Source organism: Chinchilla lanigera, unplaced genomic scaffold (genome assembly GCF_000276665.1).
Source record: "Chinchilla lanigera isolate Chin_1 unplaced genomic scaffold, ChiLan1.0 scaffold00044, whole genome shotgun sequence".
NCBI lineage: Eukaryota > Metazoa > Chordata > Mammalia > Rodentia > Chinchillidae > Chinchilla > Chinchilla lanigera.
In genome coordinates, this window is record NW_004955445.1 from 18,030,899 (window position 1) to 18,055,149 (window position 24,251).

The window sequence follows — 24,251 nt, forward strand, 5'->3', positions numbered from 1 at the left end:
ATAATCTACCAGCCTTCTATGTCTTCACAAATAATGACCAAAGGCCCACTTCTGAGATGATGTGCTGAAATCAAGCACTAGAAATAAACAAGAATGAATTAGGTAGGGTGTGGGGGAAGCAAAAACTATTTAGGACTCTGGCCTGTGCTCCATTAAGTCTACTCAAATTACATAGGTGAGAAACCTCTGAAGGCCAGCAGCTTGCATTCTCACCACTTGGGGGCGAGATGGAGCCATCTCTGGATGCTGTGGCTGACACTTCTGGGTTCCTCTGGTAGACAAGAAAAGGTCTTGGTGGTTCCGGGCAGGGGTCCTGTGGCGCCAGGCGAGTGCACCAATACCTCTGCTGCAGAGAGGGACACTTTATGAGTGTGTTAGCAAATTGAGCAAGGATGCACTGTAAGGACCAAAGGGAACCCCGAGAGGCTGACACAGATTCTTCCTCCCCTCTATTTAACCCTGGCACAAGCCTTACCACTTAGAAACTGTCGTTGAGCTCACTGTAGCGGAGGATAAGTTAGGACTTCTTCTCTTCCTCTTCTACTCAGCAACTGTTCGAGGTGGGGGCTAGTGCCCCGTTTCTCCCAGTAGCCTGAGTCTAGGGATTGGTGTCCTACTGACTAGGGTGCAGGGCTACCTCTGGGGTTTTTACTCCTGCTAGATGAACACAAAGACGAGGAGCTAAGACTCAGTAGAGCAGACGCAAGCAAGCCCAAGAGACTGTCCAGAGTCTGCCTGGTGTCTCATGTGTTCTGCCAAAGATAGAAAGGACAAATGAAGCTGGTGTCATGTGGTTCTCCCATTTCTCCCACTGCTATAGTGGTCTGGGCTTTCTGTGGAGGCTACAGACTGAGCTGGGACTCAAGAGTATCCCTCTGAGAAGCACAGGGACAGGGGGCAAGGGACAAACATTCCTCCTCTCCAGGTCTGGGACACATGCAGGATGCAAAACTGAGAACCCTTTGGTTTGTCCTGGAATCTGAATATGCAGAAATATCAACAAAGGGGAATTAGGCAGATAATGGCAGAGGACACGGCCAGTTTAAACCATCAGAGTCACAGCTGCAGAGGGCACAAGGGCCTACCCCCGTGCCTCTCCCACTCCCATCCTGCAGCTGCAGAATCAGAGTATGTGAAGTCACTCCTGTCACAGGCACATGCACACAGGCACACACATGCCAAGGTTCACATACGACAAAAATACAGCTCCCCCAAACACACCTTACTCAGGCACTCTGTAGGTTCTTTCCCATAGAGAATCACTTCTGGAGACAAATCTTTAAAAAGGTTTTTGCCTCCACTGCAGCTTCTTTTGCAGTGAGAGAGGACTCCAGAACAGCCCAACTGTCCTGCACTAGCTCCCATCAGGGAAGTCTGACATGGCCCTTTCCAATAATCCCTGGCAGGCACTCCTGCACACAGTACAGGTGCTGACCCTGGAGTGGGATACACACACACACACACACACACACACACACACGTACGCAGGAAAGTACTGGATCCCTTGGGTGATTCCAACAAACATCCTCAGACAAGCCATACAGGATAAGGGGAAACTAGGGCTCAAATGGCTGAGGGCTGTTGATCCTAAATGGTTGGGATCCCCCTTGTGGTTTGACTTGAAGAGAGGCACTCCTGCCCCCAGAGGCCTGAGGGCTGGGTTGGCAACTGGCCCTGGGGGCCTGGGAAACACACACGTGCTCCTTTATAGCTTTCTTCACAGCCTGGAGCTATGTGGTGGATTTCTGCTCCTCTGGTTTATTGTCTGGCTCCCTCCCATAGAAATGTAAGCCCAGAGTTTGTTTTTTTCTGGCCCCCAATCTAGCCCCAGCCCTACTGGATTGTTCATAAATATTTATTGAATAAGTTTGTAGGGTTTTTGTCCAAACTAGCCCACTTTTATCCCCTCTGTCCTTTAAAGGACTGGAGGTTGAGAGTTTCCACCAAATTCTGACATGTACATGGCAGGGGAGAGATTCCCAGCAAACTGTCCTGGTGGCTGAGGGGTCAGCCACCGTTTTCTGCTCCCTTCTGGCAATACCTACAGAGCTTCCTCTAGGTACGAACCCAACCTCCGAGCTCCCCGGAATTGTCCTAGAGTCCTTTAACCGCGCTGCAGCTCCTCCACCCTCTCCCCTCTCCTGTTTCACCCCTCCAAGAGGTTCCCCTGCCGCCCGCCGCGCGGGTCCCTGCTGCTGTGAACTCTCGGAACTGATTCGAGAACGCGCACGCCTTTGTTTCTTCTTTATTTGCGGATATAATTATGTACCGCACTCTAAATTAGAGATAGATTTTTTTTTCTGATATACATTTCATCTTATTCACCACGAGCACACCACACGCACAGTAGGACAGTTCCACAACCTGATAAATTGCACAAGATGAATTTGGATTCCTGAAAACAGGCAGGCAGACCCGCCCCGCAGCGGCTTCCCCCGGCTTCGCCGAAGGAAATCGCCCGCCCACAATGGATTTCCCGGTCAGCCTTTCTGGCTGCAAGGTTGCAATGCCTCGGGAATGGGAAGCGCTCTTGCTGGAAATGGCGAGACGCTGTAGATTCTGAGCACTGGATGGCTGTGAAATGTCCCCCCAAGGTCAAGTTCCCGCGCCTGTGAGCTGCGCCCCTTCTCCTTCCCTTCCCATTTCCTGGGTGACTGGAACCAAAGTGTCGGGGCCCCTCCTGGAAGGACAGAAACCCCCGCCCACAAATGCTCCCGCCTCCCCCCAAAACCAGGGTGTTGTGGAAAAGAAAGGACAACAGAAACGCAGACGCGATGGATCATGGATCCCTATCCCCTCCCTCCCACCCCCGTCCCCGAATAATCAGAAACTAGGAACCAGAGATGTTGAAGCTTGGCTTCCCAAGCGCGGCGGCACAGCGCGCGGGGCTGGTGGGGGTGGGTTGGCGGGGAGGGCAAGGAAGCGGTCGGGCTCGCTCTCCCCCCTAGTCCTCCGCGTTGGTTCGGTAGGCCTCGATGAGGCCCTCGAGGGAATGCACGAAGCCGGACACACTGCAGATGCCGCCGATGACGAAGATGGCAACGTCGAAGAAGACTTGGTGCCACAGCAGCTTGCGCCAGAGCAGGCGCAGGTGGAAGAGGCTTGGCAGCAGGAAGCAGAGGCCGGCGCCGGTGAGGCTGCCGGTGAGGCCCATGAGCAGCGCGAAGTGGGGCACATAGATGGCCATGAGCAGCGTGAAGACGACCAGCGCGCAGCGCAGCGTGAGCCCCCAGGACTTGAGGCGCCCGTCGCCTCCGTAGCAGGCGGGGAAGAAGGCGCGGCTCCCTTCCTGGAAGAGCGACTTCTCCAGCACCTCGACAGCAGCGAAGAAGGGCAGCGGGTAGGACAAGAGCGCCTTGGCCACCAGAAAGATGTTGACCACCGCGCGGATGGAGCCGGGCAGGTTATCCGTAATGACTTCCTTGGTCTCATCCGCCCAGGTGAGGTAGGCGACGAGCGCGAAGAGGCCCTTGAGCACGCAGGCGGCGATGTGCGTCCAGTTCATCATGCAGTGGAACTCGCTGGGCTGCTGCATGTTCCCCTCCAGCGAGGGCAGGAAGATCTGCGACGTGTAGCTGAACACGATGATGCCGATGGAGATGGGGAACTTCTTGACGTCGATGTAGAACTTGACCTTCTCCCAGGCCCAGTCGCGCGCCCGAGATAGACAGTAAGCGATGACCAAGATATTGATGACGAAGTGGGCCAGCGTGCACAGTAGGCTGAACTTTGACACAGCCTTGAGGTTCTTTAGAAAGGCGCAGGGCAGCAGCACAGCCGTGGCGATAATGGACCAGGACTTCTGCGACACGGGCAGCCCGGGAAAGCTGTTGTACATGAGGTTGCCGCTCACCACCACGTACAAGATGCACGTCATCACCAGCTCGATGATCTGCGCCACATTGACCACGCGGCCGCCCAGCGTGGGGAAGCGCGGTGCACAGCACGCATTGGCTATGGCCACGTAGGAGTCCCGCACGCGCACCACCTCGCCGTCCTCGTTCTCCTCGTACAGGCACGCGATGAGGATCTTGCCGGTGTAGCAGCATACGACGGCGGCGAAGATGATGAGGAACAACCCCAGGTACCCACCGTGTAGGATGGCGTAGGGCAGGCCCAGTACGAACATGCCCTGTGGAACGGAGAGGCAACCAAATGGGGGGGGAAAGGCTCAGTCGACGCAGCCCCCGAAGAGGACCCTGGGGCTGTGGCTTAAAACTACCGCAAGGGGGCGCTAAGGGGAGGGTGAGACTCGAGCCTAAGGCACCAGGGAGGAAAGATAAAGAGTAGGCTGGAATGGGGGTGAAAGGGGCCCTAATAGCGAGCCCGACGGGATGTGGAGTCGAAGAAGGAAGGAGAGGTGTTTAAGGATGAAACTGAGAAGGGAACCTGGGGTAAAGGCTGGGAGATAGGGAGGAGGGATGAGAGTGGGGGGATGTGGGGTTACTTGGGGTTGGTTCCTGAGGATGGAACCGGAAGTGGACATGAGAAGGGTCTGGAAGGAGCTTCATAGGGAAGGGGCACTAAAAAACCAGCTGGGCCTAAGTGGGCACTGGATTTAAGGAGGGCTGGAATGGGGTGCACACTAAGGAGGAAGCGCTGGTGTCAAGGGCCAAAAAGGAAAAGTTAAGGGCTTCAGTGGGAGGAAAAGGAGATGGGGTAGAGAGGAAGTGGGGCTGGAAGTGGGTCTGGAAGTGGGGCTGAAAGTGAGGTGAAGCCAAGAGTGGAGGCACAGGTGGTCGTGCTTTGGCGGTGTGGGTGCTTTGGGGGTTGAGGTGTAGGGGGGAGAAAGCAGCGTCGGAAATACTCTTAGGACAAGGCTGGAGTTGCGTTGAGGCCAGGGCAAGCCCTAAGGAAGGGTACTAAGCGGAAGTAAGTGGCCAGTAGGAGGGGGAGCCTACCTACCCTGAAAGCCCGAGCACCGCGGGAAAGCAAAATCAAGCTGGGGTCTAGATCCGAAGCTGTAGGGCTACGGGCCAGGCTGCAGAAGTGTGGCGTAGAATTCACATGGGGGGAGAAAAGGTAACGAAATCCGGGGTCCTGGAGGCCTGTGCGACCCAGCTTACTGCCCTGGCCTCTCTCCCGGCCTGTAGAACAGGGCCTTGAAAGACGGCGGAGGGGGGACCGCTCGGCAGGTGCGGGTGCGGCTCCCCCAACCTATTAATACCTATTAATGCCTTTTCGTCAGGCCCTGGAGAGGGAGGAGCCTCGGGTCGGGCCACCTAGTAGGAGTCCCGGCTGAGCTCAGCACCCCGAGCAATCGCTGCACGCCCGGAATCTACTTCTGCGCTTCAACGACCGGGCGCTGCGGGGACTCCGCGGGGCCAAGGGGAAAAGCCAGGGGGTACCTAGAGCCCCGGACTCTTCTGTCCCTGAAGCTGCGACCTGCCAGCCTCTCCTGGCTCCCAGGATCGTTGTGAGGACTCCAAACCCCTTGTGGCGGAGTCCTACCCCCGCTAGGTGGGGATTGGAGGGTGAGGGGGCGGGAAGTAAACTTGGAGGGCCTAGAGACCACGGCTGTCCTAAGCCTCAGGACCCGGGTTCACCAGGGTCACACGGAGGCGCAGACTGCCTCTCTGCGGTGCAGCCGGGATTTCGGGCGAGAGGGGCAAGTCTGTGCGCACTACGTAGCACAGAGCCCCGCGGACCGTATGTGCTAATGTGGGTACCCCCGTGTGCGTTCCTGTGTATAAAAGCCTGTATGTCTCTAGCAGGGCTGCATCTGGGACAGCAGGCTGGGTATTGTCTGCACGAGCGTGTGCCGGAGTGTGCACATGTTATGTTCAAACGAGTGTGTGCATTTGCTGTATAAGGGTACGTGCTGCTGTGTGTAGGGGGGGTGCGCGGGTGTACTTGGGGATAATTCTGTAGGCTATAAATAGATGCGTGTCGTGTGCGTGTTCGTACGTTGGGAGGGGTTGTGGGCCTGTGCGCCTATGTACATGTGCATGCTTTATGCGCGTGTCAGAGGAGACTACCAGTTTAGCTGTTTCCCCCTCTCTTCTGCCTAAAATGCAGCTGTGAGTCCATTCCGGAGTTCAAGTGGTTACCACTCTCCAATCCGGATTTTCTTTCTCCTTCATCCCTCCCGCTCTTCCTTACTCCTCCCCCCACCCTGCCCCGCGTGCGCGTTTCTCTAGATTTTTGCAGGGTCTAGGACTAGGGTCTCCCTGCCCTGCAGCTGGGGAGCTGGGAGGGGGCGCGACTCTGGGCAGGAGACACCGCCTGGGGGCGTAGATCCCCGAGTAAGGCTAGGAGAGATCGGGAACGGGAAATAGATTCACCCTTCCTGAAAGGGTCTCGAAGCGAAGATTGCCGCTGCGTAGGGGCAGAGCCTGGCACACAGCTGGGCTAGGAGTAGGGGATGGAGCATCTGGGAATCCCGCGCTCACCTGAATGGCGTTGGTCACATTCCAGCCCGCTTCCCACGCTGTGATCTTGGGTTTGTCGTGGCCCCCGAACTCACCACCGGCCCCCATGCCCTGGTCTTTGGAGCCTGAGGGCGGCAGGGGAGCGCCGCCGCCGCGCTGGTAATGGATGTCCCCTTCGACGGGCGGTTCTGCGCCCTCCTCTCCGCCGGGCTCGCCCTCGGCTTTCAGGATGTCCATCTGCAAGCCCTGACGGTGCTCAAAGTCGAGGTCGTCGCAGTGCGCGAAGCCCACCGCCTCCTCGTCCGTCGCCGCCTGAAAACCCATCCTGGCAAACATACCGCTCACCTTGGCCTGGGACTTGTTGGACACGGACGTGGCCACATTGGACAGCTTGCTGCGGAGCAGGGTGGCCATGGCGGCGGCAGGGCCCGAGGAAAGGACAGAAGGGGCCGAGGACGCGGCGGACGCGCGTCAAGACAGCGAGGCCCGGGGCCGCGAGGCCGCTACCTCCGCTCGCTGTCCCCACTGCGCCGCGGGGCGCTCTGGCTCATGACCCGCTAGAGTGGCGTTCGAGGCTCGCTCAGGGCCAGACCGGGCAGGCGAGCAGCGGGACCAGCGGAGCGGCGGAGGCGGTGGCTAGAGCACTGCGGAGCTGCGCGGGGCGCGGGCTGGGCTGCGGAGGGCGGCGGCGGCGTCAGAGCCGCTACGCGAGGCTGGCGCGGCACCCCCACCCGTGCGCAGCCCAATGCGCGCCCGCCCCTCCGAGTCAGGCGGTGCGGGGGTGGAGGTTGGAGAGGGGGAACACCCTGAGGCCGGGGGCGCGAGGAGGGGGCGAGGAGAGGAGAAAGGTGGCCCGAAAGAAGTCACAAGTGAGGTGGGGGCAGGAGAAAGGTGCCCTGGGGGAGGAGGCGAGAGGAAGCGCGCGAAAGGGAGCGCGGAGGGCCGGGTGGGGGGGCTCCAAGTGCTGCATTTCTGGAGGAGGTGCTAAGCTCCGGCCCAGGCCCTTCCCACTTCGCCACCGCAGGGAGGGAGGGGTTGGGGGTGGGCTGATTCTCGCGGTCTCCCGCCCCCCGGACCAACCCTCCAGAGTCCGGTAGCTGCGCGGCCCCAGATCCTCTGGCTACGCACTGATCCCGGAGGCCAGAAAGCCAGCAAGACAGAATTGCCTGTGTTTGACGGAGCCGGGAGCGGACCGTCTGGGCGTCGGTTTGTTTCACTGGCACCTCTCACTCGCACTTAAACCTGGCCCAAGTCCTCCTTGGAGGCAGAAGTGGTGGACACAGATCGTTCTCCAGGATGCCAAGCCCCGAGCCCGATCACCTGGGACCACCTGGGCTGTTTCTGCCTGTCCTGGGAGGCCGCGATGGAAGCGGTTCGGCAGATCGCTCGCCACCAACAGCTCTCCAGATGTGTGCTGAATGGAGGCGAAAGATTGGCTTTTCGCTTGGGGAGTGGGAGCTGGAAGGAAGCAGGACTCTGAGAACACCCGACGGTAGGCTCCTGGAGTGTCTGCAAATGCCTACGCTCAGAGGGGAGCAGCGGGTGTCCAGCACGGAGGAAAGAAAGGTTCGGGATGCGCAGGACCTGGGCTCGGAGGTGCACCTTGCGCTCCGCCGCTGCTCACATCGCTGCCACCCGGGCTGAAGGGCCTGAACGGTCTCTGTTGAGTGAGATGTGTGTGTTAGAGCATGAATAGGACAGAGATCCAGAGACAAAGACAGGCACGGAATCAGTTACTGCTGTGGGCTGCATCTCTGTAACTCTGAGAGTGAGATTCAGTAACTGGGTACAGTTCGTGGGCGGGGGAGGGGGGTGCCGTTCGTGTGTGTGTGTGTGTGTGTGTGTGTGTGTGTGTGTGTGGCTTTGTGCACATTAGTGTCTGTGCGTTCGAGGCTGGTTTGTGAGACTGTGTGTCTATGTGTTTCAAATGGGATTGCCAGCATTTGTGCTTGTATGAGTTCCTTTGTAGCTCTCTCTGTGTGAATCGCCTGCTCTGTGTGGGAGGGGTCCCTGTGTATGTTCCCAGCTGGGCTCCCTTGTTGGACTCCTAAGCGGTAAGGCACAGGGTTCGACCTGGCAGTCCTAGTCCAAGTGGAGGAATGGCTGTAACTGAGGGTGGGAGGGAGTAAGTGAAGGAAAGGAAAAAGAAAGGGACTCTCAGTCTCCCCTCTCTAGAGGCCTCTTTTCCCTAGGAACCCCACTGTCTCCCCTTGCAGAATTTCTAGATTAGCTCACGCCAGCGCACAAGTAGGCCAGCCTGAGGGCTTTGACCAGCGAGTTGGCTCTGCCAGGACAAGGCAGCACAGTCCCCAAACCCATTCCAAGCACCTCACAGTCTTACTAGCCACACTCTACACATATGACCCTCGTCCCTCCCTAGATATACCCTTCACTTCCCCCAGGACCTCAGCATATCCTCCATCTCTTGCCTGGCAGAAACTAAGACAGAAATTGTCTCCCTACCCTGAAAAATTTTCCCACATCTCCAGCCACTGTGATCAGAAACCCTCTCCATTGAGCCCTCCCCCATAGATTGACCCTCCTTGTCATGATACGACTCTGAGCTGAGTGTCGATGGGACAGAGGTTCTTCCTCTGCTAATACAGAGATCATCTTTTCCAAAGAGGATGTGAAACAGAAGCGATCCTCTATCACAGAGTTGTCTTATACAGAGACTCTCCCCCAAACCCCTCAGTAAGAGAGCCTTTGCCCCTTACATATTCCTGTAGACAAAGCTCTCCACCTCTTGCCCCTCTGTCTTCCTCTATTCCTGGTGGAATTCTTTTTGGCTCATACCACATGATCTGGACAAAGAGTTCTCTGTAGTGTTTTCTAGTGCCTCCTACCCTGGCACTGACACCAGACCTAAAGATGACCATCAGTACCTTCTTTGACAGGTGAGTCCAAAGTGTTTGCACTCTTTTTCCTTTTCCTGCATGATGTTCATTGCTCTAGGACCCAAGCAGGGCTTTGAGGTTCTTTGTCAGTGAGAAATGGGGTCACTTATTCATTCATTCAGTGCACCTTTTCACCACCCTCTATGCATGTGTGTTCTGGCTGCTGTGGAAATTACCAAGACATGAAAGCATGGTCCCTGCCTATGCTCATACCATATCTTGGTCCAGGAGAGACCTCAGAGAGCACTCAGGACAATTGTCCTTTCTTCTATGCTTGCAATAGCCCTACAGAGCCTCCCTTGAATCCTAATTGTGTGATAAGCAAATCCACACCCACTTAATGAAGTGTCCTGCTCAAGGTCACAGAAGATCCTGACACTCTTTCCCGTGTACCTTCCCTCCACAGCCTCCTCTTGTCCTTCCATTTCTATCCTGGATTGGTGTTTGGTATTTGGCAACTTCACCATTCAAGGAGACAAAAGTCAAAATTAGATTTCAGGGCCTCTTGCTGCAGTTAGCTGGCAGTGATTGTGAAGAAACTTCTCTCTTGCTCCTTCTTCCCTGCCGTTGGTAGTAATACCTCTTCCCAGGCTGACGGTGGCTGTGACAGCCCCACTCCTTATAGGAAAATCCTGCTCCATCATGTGCTGGCTCTGTGACACTGGACCACTTCTCTTATCCTCATTTTCTCATCTCATATGAAAACAATACTTGTAGCATCACAATTCTTGAGAGTTGAGTCAGATCTTGTATATAAATGCTTAGCCTGTACTAAATGCTCAATATGTGATTATTACTATACTCAACTACCATTCTCATTGTGTGTATATAGGGGTGGGAGAGGGAATGTGTACACAGGAAAAACCCTGCACTTGGATCTGAGGGAGTTGGAATGTAACTCTTCATCTCTGTCCCTACCCCTTCCAACCCTGAGCTGACCTGGAGAAAAAAGAATGGAGGCCAAGAGTAGGACAGAGCATGGGGTACCTGGCAGGTGACCCAAGAGACGAACAAAATGACTAACCTAGCTGGAAATGAGCTGAGCTATGTGCTAGTGACTTCACCCTCCAGATTCCCCTACATAGCTCCTTTCCCGTGAAAGGAATCTGCACAACCTGGCCCCTGGGTTTCAACACAGCACACACACACACACACACACACATGCTCACACACAGAATGACAAGCCAACTGATGCACAAAGAAATGAGGACCAACACACAGATTCAAGTGCATCTCTAGGTTTACACGGATTGACAAAGCAACACACAGGTCAAGGACAGGCCAGCACACAGACACAAGATTTGTATCAAGACTGGCCACACACAAAGAAACCAGGACAGATGCCCATGGATCCATCTGTTTGAGTAGAGTCACCCAGGTAACAGGCGCAGGCACTTGGCAGTACAGAGACCAATATATACAGAGAATCCTGCATGACAGGCTCCTAGACACAAGCAACACATGACTCACACTGAGACCAATAGTCAGGGATACCCTTATGTGATTGCTAGAGGGGAAAGGAGAACAAAGAAGGAAAGAGACAGGGAGACAAAAAGGAACAAGCAGGAAGAGGGCAGCAGGGAGACAAGCAGACCATGCCATCCACAACCCCTAGCCAGCGGGACATGAAAAGAGGCAAAGCTGTCACAGCCTTCCCCTAAGACACAAGGGAGAGGAGAGGGTGAGGGGAGAGAGCAGGACCTATCCTTGCCCAGCCTGGAAGAGGGGTGTCTCCTCATAGGGCCACAGGGTCTCCTTGTTTTGGGGGAAACTGGGTTTGCTGAGGGGAAATGAGTGAGGGGTTCCCAGGACTGCTTCAAAGCTTCTATGAAGCAGGGAATTCTGGGCCAGGATTCTGGATCAGCAAGACTCTAGACAAGTTCCCTGAAGCCAGGTCCAGATGAAGCACATCCTCCCAACACACACACACACACACACACACACACACACACACACATGAGCTCAATCCCTGTCTTTGATATGTTCAGTACCCAGGGGGTTAAGTGCCTGACTAGTGAAAAGGGAGGCCACTTGGAGGGAATAAATAGGGTTAAACTGAACTGGGCTTATCTCCCAGAGCAGGCAGCAACATGGAGAAAGGGGGGCATGGAACTCTTGAATTAATGGCCTGGAAAGCCAACATCATGAGCATCATTTCGGGGCTGAATGATCACGAACAGATCCCTCCCCATCTCCAGACTGTGACTTGGAGCCCTGCTTTTCCAGAGCAAGGTCTGCCTGTGAGCCTCTTCCTGCCAAGGAGACAGGTGCTGCTCTATAAATCAGCCCACTCCCTGGTGCCTGAGGCTGGGACGCTGGTCCGGTTTCCCTCCAACTACAGCAAGTCATGTTCACCTTCCCCAAACCAGAACCCAATCTTCTGATGCTGTGTCCGTGGGCACAACAGAGGACAGGGACAGCAAGGCTGAAGTCTGCAGTGGGCAGTCCATGCGGATTCTTCTGCTTTCTTGGGGGATGTAGGTGCTACCTCTGTTAGTTCAGGCTCAGGCACATTAGAATACATCGATGATTGTGTAAATTTTAGCAGTTTTCCTTGCTGAAGTGGTGGACATGACCTCTCCAGAGACATCTAGGCAGAGGCTGGATGCCCTGTCAGAGACAGTGTCCATGGGAGTCCTGCCTCAGGTCAAGGGAAATTAGATTTCATTACTTCTGGGTTTCTAGGTACAGGCCTTCCATGCTGAGAGCTCTGGGAAGGAGCCAGGGAGCAAGGGATATGTGGAACCAGGGAGCAAGGGATATGTGGAGGCAGGCCTTATCCTTGCAGCCTTTTAAAAATTATTATTATATATATTTTTTGAAACAGGGTCTTGCTATGTAGCTCAGGGTGGCCTTGAACTCACTTTGTAGCCCAATCTGGTCTCAAACTCTGTGATCCCCCTGCCTCACTCTCCCGAGTTCTAGGATTACAGACATGTACCACCACCCTTGGCTTCACTTTTTAAAACCACAAGGTGCTGTCAGAACCAGAGGAGGAGGCCCGGACCTCTTTGGTGGGTTGACCAATGATTCCTGCTCTTTTCTGAGAAAATGACCTCCTGTTACACTGGGAGGCAAGGATCATGGCAGCCTGATTTTACCTTGGGTCTGCAGCATACTGTAGAGACTCAGTAAACATTGCCAGGGTTGAATTAAATTGCTATCACAAACCCATTTTCCCACAAAAGGCTTTTAGTGTGATTGATTGGGGAAATACACATACCATGACCAAAGTTCAGCCCTGAATTCTGAGTCTGTAATTCTTCTGAATAGATTTGCCTTTGGTCCTCAGACCTTCTCTGTAGCTGAAAGCCAGTCATGTGTGCATATGTGAGATGTGACTTCTGTTCAGGCTCGAGGTGAACATCAGATTCAGAACTCTTGCAAGACTCCTCAGCACTCCTTAGGAATCTGTCAGTGACAGAAGAGAGAAGGCAGCTGCCTGTGAGTGATCAATTATAACAATCAGAGCCACGATAGAGGTAGTGATTCCAGTGAGCCCTGTAACAATGACTCTGGGCTCCAGGAGTGCAAAGGGCCTGGCCTCTTGCATCCTCGTGCTGTTGGTGTAGAGCTTGTCTTTATCGAGTGCTCCTTGTATACCAGACACTGTTGCAAGCGCCTCTGAGATTGTCATTTACTTTTCCCCCAGGCTTCATCCCCGTCACCACAGGAGGCTTCAGACAGGCCCTGGAGTACTAGGTGTGAGGGATGGTCTGGGATGAGTGTGTGGCACGCATAGTGGCAGGGGGACAGTTGGGAAGGGTGATGATGGAGGAGTGGGAAGTGTTGGCTCCCTGGGACAGGGGAAGCTGACCCTTGCTTCTGTTAGAGGCCTCAAAGACAGCCTTTGCTGGTCAAAACCTACCCTCCCCTAGTTCTGGAATAACCCACCTTACTGAGTGCTACAGAATGAACTGTGTTCCTCCAAATTCATATGTTGGACTCCTAATCCCCAGTGTGACTGTATTTGGAGGTGAGAGCTCTAAGCCTTTAATTAAGGTCCACTGAGGCCAAAAAGGTAGTCTTGATCTGATAGAGTGAGGGTCCTTACAAGATACCAGAGCTCCCGCCCCTCACACCACCATGTGAGGCACAGAGAGAAGGCAGCTGTCTGCACCCAGGAAGAGAGCCCACACTTGTAACTCATCCAGCTGGACCTTGATCTAGGGCCTCCAGCCTCTAAAACTATGAAAAGATAAATGTGTGTTGCATAAGCCTCCTAGTCTAGGGCATTTTGTTGTAGCATTTGTCATGGCTCAGTGCCTTTGCCAGACCCTGACCAGCTCTAGCTCAGAGACCAGAGGTTTTTCTAGGTCATAGCCCCTGTGGGCATCTAATGAGACTGCACATCCCTTCTCCAGAGGCAGATGCAAATGTTGCACAAGGTTTCAAGTCCTCTAAAGCCCGCCCTTGATGAGGCCATGGCCTCTACCCTAATAGCCCAATTCTCTTTTTATTCTGTTGAGAGCTGGAGTCAGATGAGGGATCAACATTAACATTTAACAAATACTGATTCTCTGTCAGGGTCTAGGCTAGTGCTTGGCCTGGGCTACAAACTTGTGTACAAGCCTCACAACACCCCATTGAGCATGGGTTCATTTCATGCCCATTTGACAGATGGGGACACGAGTGCAAAGAGGTTAAGTAACTTGCCCAAGGTCTTATAGCTAGATGGTGGTGGATCCAGGGTTTGAACCCAACATCTGAACTGTGCTTAGAACCTCAGCATTGCAGATAAGACGCCAGGAAGGCCTTGTGTCTGCCCTAAGTGGGCGGAGCCTTGTGTCCTGGAGTTCCAGCCAGAGAGCACGTAACTCCTTCGTGCAGATTAACTTAGAGCTGCATGGCTGAAAAGGGGTCCTGGGACATTGACATTGATTGTTTCCTAACCTGAGTATGTGAGCTTTTTTTTTTTTAAAGAATTTTTTTTTGTATGGGGAGTCGAACTCACAACCTCGCACTTGCCAGGCAGGCACTGTGCTGCTAAGCCGTATCCCCAGCTGAGCTTATTCTTAGAATTGGTTAATCTTACATTATTTTACATCTAAAGAATTTACCAGCATATTCTAGGTCTCCGGGATGACCAAATACAGCCTTAATTACCATGGATTTATGACAAAAGAACTGGGGTAGGAGGGCTAAAATCTGCAGCATACAGAACCACGTTTGCCAGTGCAATTTAATCTCAGTAACACACCATCCATCACATAAAATTAATCGAGTTATTTTGAAATTTCTGATTCTGTAGCTTTGCATTGCAGCAATCCGTTGTCCTTGCTATTTCCGTTGGACATTGCTAAAAGGACAAGGAATTTATACCTGGCTTTGTGTTTGTGCATATTCCAGTAAAAGTGTAATAAAGATAATTTGTCATTTGTTGGGAAGGGACTGTAATTTCTCTCTCCCTTCAAAGTGGCTTGTGTGTTCCCCAGTTGTGAGGAGCATGCGTTTAATTCATTCCGACCAAGTAGAAAATAAGCTTCACACATTGGTGCCCCACACACAGCCCCTGCCACCTGGATGGGTCTCCGTCCTCAGTTTGGCTCCCCCACTGCTGCCTTCGAGGGGAAATATGACAGCGTAATGAACAGTTGTACGACGTGCTATAAAAAGGCAATTAAGGGAACTGTTGGATTGGGACAAGCCAGCGTGACCTGGTTAATAGCTCTGAGCGGAGCTGGGCCGTGGGGAAGACGAGATGAAGGAGGGGGAGGGGCTTGCTGTTTATGGTGAGGGGCTGCAGTTGTTCCAGCACTGCCTGTCAGTAGCAAGGGACATCTACGTTGGTCTCCTGACCTTTGTGTCCAGGGCTGGCCCGAGGGGCATGTTGGTTTGGAGCTCAGCTCTGCAGTCGACTCTGCCACTGCTGGTGGAGCGACCTTGGGCAGGTGCATCCGGGTCTCTGAGCTTCAGCTTACTTGTCTGTTAAAAGGGGATAGAATGAGCATCCTAGAATTGAGCCCTGACATTCATTGTTACACAGATTATCGGGCAGAGCTGCACCTGGACCCCGAAGAAACATGGGGAGAAGGCTTCTTCTGCATGTTTGAGAAGCCTTTTTCAGTACAACATGATCCACAGCTGTATGGTGTGTTCTCCCTCCTGTAGAGGGGGTGCCTCCCCTCTATGGGATGTGAGCTCTCTGATCAGATCCCTTGTACTCACCCATGGGCCTTCCATCTCGAGCTTACCCCTCCCCTTAGCACTATATTTCTCATCTCTTCAACCCCTCAGCTCCTATTCCCTCCAAATACCCCTATTTGTTTACCACCTTTGGCATATGGTGACTTTTATTTATTTATTTATTTATTTTGGTTTTTCTCCGGTACCGGGAACCGAACTCACGACCTTAAGCTTGCCAGGCAGGCACTTTTGCCGCTGAGCTAAATCCCCAGCCCCTTAATTTTTCCTTTTTTTTTTTTTTGCAGTACCAGGGATTGAACTCACAACCTTGCACTTGCCAAGCAGGCACTTATGCCACTGAGCTATATCCCCAGCCCCCATATGGTGACTTTTAGATGGAGTCAGAGAGAAACACTTCCTGCGCTGTCTGAGAGCCTGCTTCTCCTGCCTTACAGTGCTGGTGCAGGGAGTGATGCATCATCATATGGACAGTAGGTAGTGACCACCTGGCCCATGGTAAACGCTCAGTAAATGCTAGTTACTGTTGTCATGGTTGGAAAGGCTCCAAGTTTGTATTTCACACTTAGCACAGGGCCTGCCACATAGTAAGTGCTTGGTAAATATTTTTTGAATGAATCAGTGAATGAAAATTCACGTGGTTCTGTTATCTTCTATCTGTGATCTCTGAGCCTCAGCTCTTCATAAGTCAGATAGGGATATGATCCTTCCCTGATGGCCGGAGAAGAGCCCTACTGATAGCTGCTGCCCGCTGTGGGAGCTGGTTCTGTTCATTTGTGCCGCCTGTCAGAGCTCTGAGAACTCAGGGAGCTCAGCCCCCTTCCACATATGCTCATCCTAAAACAGGAAACCGGTGGAGCAAAGGGTCTCCATGGGGATGGCCCCCTCCCCACTGCTTCAGATGGAAGCGGCTCTGAGCTCCAGCCCAATGACAAAGGAGCAATCAGGAGTCATTATGGCTTATTTAAGGATGGCGTGGTGATTGGCTGAGAATCCCCAGCACTGTCCTCGCTGCAGATGAAGTGCTTCTGAGTCTCTGAGGTCCTTCTTTCTAGTGTCCTCTTCCAAGGAGGGCTGTGCAAAGCAGGTAGGGCTCAGGAGGAGGCCCTGTCACCCAGGGTTACTGTGGCCATCCAGGCCCGTATGCTGGCATTCCCAGCCACTGCCGGCTGCCTCCCGGTGTGATTCTCACCCAGCAGATTTCCAAAGCCAAGTCTGATCTCTGTCACTCAGCTTCCCCCAGTTGAAATGCAACCCCCCACTCCTAGCCTGTGCAACTCAACTGGGCCTCTTAGTTCCAGCTGCGGGAAGTGACCTGCTTCCCACTCAACTCCCATTCACTCTCATTTCTGAGGACAGATCAGTTCTTTTTTTTTTTTTTTTTTTTTTTTTCCGGTACTGGGAATCAAACTCACGACCTCGCACTTCATTTCTGTGGTTCAAAAACACATTTTAACAGCAGGCAAAGCTGATACAAGTCAGTCTCCACCTCTTTGTAGCTGTGTGACCAGGAGACTAACTTCATCCACAGAGCCTCAGTTTCTTTGTCTGTTCAATGGGCATAATCAGATGTCCCACTCAAAGTGGTGGGAAGGATTAAAGGCAGTAAAGCATCTAAAAATAGGGGCTGGGGATTTAGCTCAGCGGCAAAGTACCTGCCTGGCAAGCACAAGGTCGTGAGTTCGGTTCCCGGTACCGGAGAAAAACCAAAAAAAAAAAAAAAAAAACATCTAAAAATACCTTGCATGTAATACATCTTTTCTGGATATTTGCTAGTATTATTACTCATTCTTTGGTTGCTAGATGTCACCTCCTCTAGGAAGCCCTCTTTGATACCCCAAGTTTCAGATAGCCCCCCCGCCCCAATTTTCTGCTGTCCTCTGTGATTTTTCCCTGCTATGCTGCAGGTATGTGCAGGTATGGCCTTGTACCTTGTGCTCTGTGTGTAACCTGCCATGGAGGAGGCTTCCACACGCCTGTGTGCTGACAGCCAGGCAAGGACTGAATGGAAATGCCAAGCACCCTTGGCTGCCACATCTCCCAAGAGCATGGGCCAAGGGCTGAGTCCCCAAGCCATGCAAACCTATACTTCAACAAGGCCTGCCTCTGCACTCTAGCCCCTATTGGGGTGTTTTCCTCCGCTTCCACACCTGTCATGTCCAAGGAGCTTCCCTGACCACCTTGCTCACCATGGGGTATAGGAAACAGAATCTGACCTTCTCTCTTCCATGGACTGCCCCTCATCAGTGTATTTGAGCTGAGTGTGTGCTTTCTTAATAGTAGTAATCCTAGTTACCACTCATTGAGGACTTTTTTCCCATCTATGGAACAAGTACAGATGCGTGCGAAGTGCCACTCATGTATTATCTCACTTTATCTTCAATTTCAGCCACCAGCTTAGGTCCAGAGGAGCCTTACTGGAAGGATGCTGAGGTCTCAGATCATTATGGGAAATACAGGAAGCAGCATGACCTCAGAAGAAGGGGGACAGGGACCCTGGTCTGTTTATCACCTCTGCTTATTTCAGCATATCATCTTCTAACAAAATGCTAACAGGTCTCAAGGTTCTCATCTCATAATCTGCATGGCTGGGGTGGGACTAATTATTTGTCTGAAGGACTTTGGTCATCTTGAGTAAAGCATCCACCCCTGGCCCAGTCAATTACAGTCCAAAAGTCAGTGTCCTATAAAATTATGGCTAACTCAGCTATAACCCAACAGTTCTCAGAGGAGGAAGAGGCACCAAGAGGCAAGGCACAGATGTCCACTGCACATCACTTGGTCATTTCACACACCTGAGGTAAAGAAGTAGACATCAGGAGTGCTTGGCCCAAGGCCACTCAGCTACAAGAGCCAGAGTGGAGACTCTGTCACCAAAGCCAGGCTACTTCTCAGAGGTGACGCTGAGATTCCAGAGCCAATGGCAGAGACCCTGGAGAACAAGGCGTGCCTGATGCAGGGAGTTTGGGGAGAAAGGCTGGCTGGAAAAGAAAGCCAATGAGAACTTCATCTGTGATTAATAACATTATTGTTGTTGCTACTGTTATTATTATTGCCAGCTTTGATTATATTCAGCCTAAGGGGATGGTGGCCCTCACAGGTGACACATGAGGCTGGAGCCCAGGAGAAAGGCCAAAGATAACAGTCTGTGGCAAGAAAGAACAAACCCTGTTACAATAAGCACATTTGCTCATGCAGGAGGCCATGCTCAGCCCAGCCTGTCACCTCAGCTGGGAGAATGGCCAGGCTCCAGGGTGGTGCTCAAAGGATGGAGCTTTGTATAGCCTGGTGTTGGCCTCCCCATTCCCTAGGTTCTTGTGACTGCAGACCAGAGCTGGAGTTTTCTTTTTAGGGAAGCACAGCCTGCACCGCCTTGTGTATCAACACGAAGGTCAACAAAGGAAGCCTCCTCCGGGCTAAGGTGTAAAAGTCAGGCAAATGTGTCCACCGCAGACCTGGGGCACAGGGCATCCCTCAGTGCCAGGAATAAAAAGACCCTATGACAGAGTCTGAGAGTCTATACCTCAAAGACAGAGAGATCCTTGTCCCTGGAGCCTCACAGTTGGGCCAGTCAAACTCAGCTGCTGCCCCTCCCTGGGCCCCAGCATTAACTCTGCCCCCAGGTGCAGAACTGAGGACCCCCATTCTCTACCCTGTTTTCCCAGTTTACGGTGCTGGAGCTCAGCTCTGGAACTCTCAGGGTTCAATGCTCCTGGAAAGTACTCGGGTCACTTCCACACATGCTGTCACAAATGCCATCCTGATGTCAGAGCCTGTCCTTGCAGGATCCCTCAGAGCAATCCAACAGTTGGTGAGGGTCTTTCTACGAATTGGGCATTTCAGAGTTGGACATTTCAGTGCTTCTCGGGAAGCAGATGTTGGAGAGAAGTGCAATACGGGCAGGGTTGAAGTTTCCCTCTTTTTGTCTCCTCAGCCTTTGGATTTCAGGCCTTTGAGTCTCTCCTCTTCCCCTTCCTCCCCAAGACAGTCTCTGACACCCACCCCTACAAGTCCTTCGTGGTGTCTCTGTCCCTGGGAACTACCACCAAATCTCTCCTTCAGCCTCGTAGGAGCCCACAGAGGCCACAAGCTGCCAACAAGAGAGATGTGGAGTTTAAAGAAACGATTTTGGAAAGCTTGAGACTCCTGGGAATTCATCTAATGCTTTCAGGTCCCAGATCAATAGGTGAGGAGATCTCCAAGCCCTTAATTACAGTGAATCCTTGAGGAGATGAGCTGGAACTAGGTATTAACTAAGCATCCTCTCCCTCCCCCAGGCGTCGAGCAAGGGGGAGACTCTCCTTTTGCATTTTCTTGACTTTCCTATGTTTTTGCTTGTTTTCCTTTTCTTGATTTATTTCTTTATTTTACATGATTCAAAATTAAAATTAAATGCATCTAGTGAAAAGTGCCCCTCTCTACCCCTCACTCCCTGTTTTCCATTAACCCACTGTCTGATTTTCCCTTAACCTCTGTGATAATTTCCTTAGGAACCTCTCATTTACCTTTACCATGAGTACAACTCTGTAAACAAGTTCAGATATGTGCTTTTATTATTTTATTTTATTTTTTGTCTTTTTGAGACAGGGTCTTACCATGCAGTTCAGGCTGGTCTTGAACTCACTTTGTAGCCCAGGCTGGCCTCAAACTCACAATGATCCTCCTGCTTCAGCCTCCCGAATGCTGGGATTACAGGCATGCATCACCACGCCCAGCTCTCCTCATCCTTTTTTAACACATAAGATAGAACACTCTACACCCTTTGTACACTTTTTTGTTACTTAACTATCTATCTTTAGAGCTTTCACAAAAACTATAGAAATTATTCAGCATTTTAAGGACCCAAGAATAGACAGCAGTCTCTATTTATTTCTTCTTCCTTCTTTTCTCTAAAGCTTTATACTCTATAGCTCCTCCAAATAGGCATGTCATTCATTTATTCATTCACTCATTCATTTCTTCACTGACCTGTTGCTCTGTTCCAGGCCTCATGCTTGGTGCTGGGGTGCAGAAATGAGTTATCCCAGCCCCTCTTCCTCAGGGTTCAGAGGATGAGCCAGACCCAGCGATATAGGCTAGGAATGAGGAGGGGATGATACCTGTCTCGATTTAGTTTCTGTGCCTTGCCTTTTGCATGCCATTGATCTGAACAGTTTTCTCTTTTCTTTTCGTTGCCACTTCGTGACCCTATGCTTGCCAACTTGCCCATCTGGGTGTCCAGGGAGATCGATTCCTCCCATTCAGAGGCAGTAATCTTTCAACTGGTTTGGATCCCTAGCACAGAATGTGTCTACACTTCATAAAAGCAAGTGCCTCAGCAGAATTTCAATGCCTTTTTTGGGAACAAACAAAACCACGCCTGTAATGCCAGCATTTGGGAGGCTGGGGTAGGAGGATCACTGCAAGTGTGAGGTCTGCCTGGGCTGCAAAGTGAGTTCAAGGCCAGCCTGAACTTCACAGTGAAACCTCATTTCAAAAAGACCAAAAAAAAAAAAAAAAATCCTGTTAATACAAAGATCAGAAAATGATACCCACCCACCTGAGCTTGTTGGCTGGTGAGGGAGACAGAAGGCAGAGTGAGAAGATTCAGAATGTGCCTGAAATTTTGTGAGTGAAGCTACTTAGTTACTTGTGATGTTTGTCATGCATGTTGGGGCAAATGGTATGGGCCTGCTCTATGCACCTGAATGTTTACTATTCTACTGTTACTTGAGAACAGGCCTATAACAGCATCTGCACTCTAAAAATGCAGTTATTCTTTTTAGATGTTTCATATCAAACACTGTCCTAGCAACTCTAAGGCAGATAATACCCATTCTCACCACTTTATAGAAGAGGAAACTGAGGCACAGAGATGTTGAGTAAGTTGCCTACAGCAAATGACATAAATGGGTCCATCTGTTCTAACCTGTCTCCAATCGCCCCTCTTTTTTTTTTTTTTTTTCTTTTCTTCCGGTACCAGGAATTGAACTCACGACCTTGCGCTTGCCAGGCAAGCGCTTTGCCGCTGAGCTAAATCCCCAGCCCCCCAATCGCCCCTCTTAGAGACTATTTTACCTCACTGGGTCCCAACATTGTTCATCAATAAAATAGGCTTACAAATTATATCAGAGGACTGCTTTGAGGATTTAAAAAGATTACATTAGTTTTTGTTTTTTTGTTGTTGTTGTTGTTGTTTTGCTTTTTTCCAGTACCAGGAATCAGACTCACGACAGCACGCTTGCCAGGCAAGCGCTGTGCCTCTGAGCTAAATCCCCAGCCCCAAAAAGATTACTTTTGTAAAGCGTGTGGGATACTGCCTAACGAACACATTGCTACTAATGTTATCTAAGATTAATATCAACAGTACCATTATACGCAGACTGCCAGGGAGGGGTCACCTATGAGCAGGGCCCTGCAGACTTTCCTGCAGCCGAGAGGCCAGGAAAGTGAGGGGTGAGGGGCCAGGGGAAGCTCATCGTCTTAATAAACTCACCTCTGGGTCTCACCCCCACCCTTCTCCCTGGAGCTGATCCTCGGCTGGGCATGCCAGGCTCCCTCTGGGCAGGGGAGTCTGTTTTGGTCCCATTTCCATTACACACTCGGCTGAGCAGAGGAGAAGGGGAGCAGCGGCCGGCAGGCAGTAATTAATTGCCTATTTGGACTCCTGCTGCCAGCTGCATGGGAGGGTGCTGGACAGCTCCGCCTGGGCAGGCCAAAGCTGGGAGGGGAGGGTCTCTGCTCATCCTGCCACCACCGTGCCCCCTCAGTCTGTGCCCAGGCTTGGGACAGACCAGGCACAGGTGGAGGCCACACCTGTCCACTTTGATAGAAAGACACTGAGGCTCTCCCCAGCATTACTGAGGATCCACTCAGAGGGCCTCACCTTGGGCTCTCAAAGCAGGTATTTCTGATTTAATCTCTGAGAAACAGCTCTTGGGCCAGGCTATGAAAAGCATCCCGGGGCTGGGGATTTAGCTCAGCGGCAAAGCGCCTGCCTGGCAAGCGCAAGGTCGTGAGTTCGGTTCCCGGTACCGGAGAAAAACCAAAAAAAAAAAAAAAAAAAAAAAAGAAAAGCATCCCGAGCTCAGACTTGCAGAGACATGCACTCCAATCCTGGTCTCTCCACATACTGTTGTATGACTGGGTGGGCACTGGCCATCTCTGAGCAACCTCTCTCTTCCTCTGTAAAATGGGGATGGGTGAGAGGGGCAGGTATAGTAATCCCCTTAGCTGAGGTGTCCAGGGTTTTAGTTACCTGCTCTCAACTGTGATCTGAAAATATTAATATTTGTCTTGATTTTTCAAGAGAAAGAGAGATCACAATCATATAGTTCTTATTCTAGCGTATTGTTAGAATTGTTAAATTCTAGTAGCTATTGTTAATTTTTTACTTGCCTAAATCATAAGTTAAATCTTACTGTAATGTGTATACATAGGAAAAACTTGTGTTTTTTGTACCTCTATAGCTCCCCTCTGCCTCTGCCGCATTTTGGTGCCAGGGATTGAACCCAGGGCCTTGTGCATGCTAGGCAAGTCTGCCTTTTAACTTATTTTTATTTTAAAATGGTGTCTGGAGGGCCTGGGATATAGCTCAGTGGGGCAGCACCTGCCTGGCAAGTGCAAGTTCCTGAGTTCAATTCCCAGTACCAAAAACAAAACAAACAAACAAACAAAAAACATTTATAAAGGGCCAGAGATATAGCTCAGTGGTACAGTGCCTACCTGGCAAGTACAAGGTTCTGAGTTAAATTCCCAGTAACATAAAAAAAAAAAAAAAAAAAAAACAAACTAAAATGGGGTCTGGCCAAGTTGCCCAGGTTAGTTTCCGACTTGGAGTAGCTGTCATTACAGGTGCACATGACTACATTCGTGTTATAATCCATTCTCTTAGAGAAACATCTGCCCCCTCCAATTTCCTGCTAACCTCTTGAGTCCATGTAGTATGGGGGGGTCAACCCTGTGGATCCAAGGGACAGAGATATGACCTCAGTCTGGACACCAGTGGAGCTTTTTTCTAGCATGATTGAGAAAAAAGCACTGTGTTACTTTCAACTTTAAAAGGCCTGAACAATGCAGTTACTGTTTTTGTGGATGTAGGGATAAACTCTGGCGAGATAGAGCTGCTGACAGTGCTTTGCAAGTCTCAAACCACAAGGCTTAACTGTAAAGATAATAAACATCATCACTGTCATCACTATAGCCATGTTCATCATTATCATCCAAGGCTCTAAGATATTTGCTGAAATGTACGTGGGTTTCCCAGTCATTTGGCAACAGCTTGCAGGACTCCCAAATTCTGAAGGTACGTGTGACCCCCGTGGGAGGATTGTCATGATTAATTAGTGATATCTGCCTTGGGTGCAGGAAAATACCATGTACATGCTCTATTTATCCCTCCTGGGGTGGAGATAAATGCTTGCAGTCAAGTGATATTTCTGGTATTATAAGCAAATGGGAGACCTCAAAGTAGACTAATGGGGGCCCATGGGGTACAGGGGTGAGTTTACCTAGTCAAAGCCAGAGTTTATGGGAGTCCTTCATGCACCAAAGTCTGGGAAATTAAAAAGATGAGATGCCGCCTCAGCTTATCACCTTCTATACCAGGACACTACTGAGTTAAGGCTGTGGCTCCATGCGTGATGCAAGGGTCCAAAACTTAACCGGGACCTGTAAACAATTAAGGCAGTAGAAACAATCCCACCTCCTACATTTGGGACCCACTGGTGGGAGTGGGTCTCCCCAGCCCTTCTCACCTGGGTCAGAGTGGTCCTGCCACAAGAAAGGAGACAGACTGTAGCTGCCAGGAGTGGAGAAGCAGAGTGTGTGGCTTTGATGGGAAGGGAGACCAGTGAGGAGC

General features: G+C 51.5%; 1 protein-coding gene across 1 annotated transcript; it reads right to left on the minus strand.

The window, feature by feature from the left end:
- Positions 1–2,229: 2,229 nt before the first annotated feature.
- On the minus strand, positions 2,230–7,104 carry Slc32a1 (solute carrier family 32 (GABA vesicular transporter), member 1). Its single transcript, XM_005392531.2, has 2 exons — positions 6,393–7,104; positions 2,230–4,132 (listed from the first exon to the last, which is right to left on the minus strand). Exons 1-2 carry the CDS (start codon positions 6,783–6,785, stop codon positions 2,945–2,947), a joined length of 1,581 nt encoding a protein of 526 aa, XP_005392588.1. The 5' UTR covers positions 6,786–7,104; the 3' UTR covers positions 2,230–2,944.
- Between the last annotated feature and the right edge of the window lie 17,147 nt (positions 7,105–24,251).

Coding starts and splice junctions, on each gene's coding strand:
- Slc32a1 (XM_005392531.2), bottom strand. CDS start 6,785: ATGGCCACCCTGCTCCGCAGCAAGCTGTCCAATGTGGCCACGTCCGTG. Junction 4,133..6,392: donor ATGTGACCAACGCCATTCAG/GTGAGCGCGGGA, acceptor TCCGTTCCACAG/GGCATGTTCGTACTGGGCCT.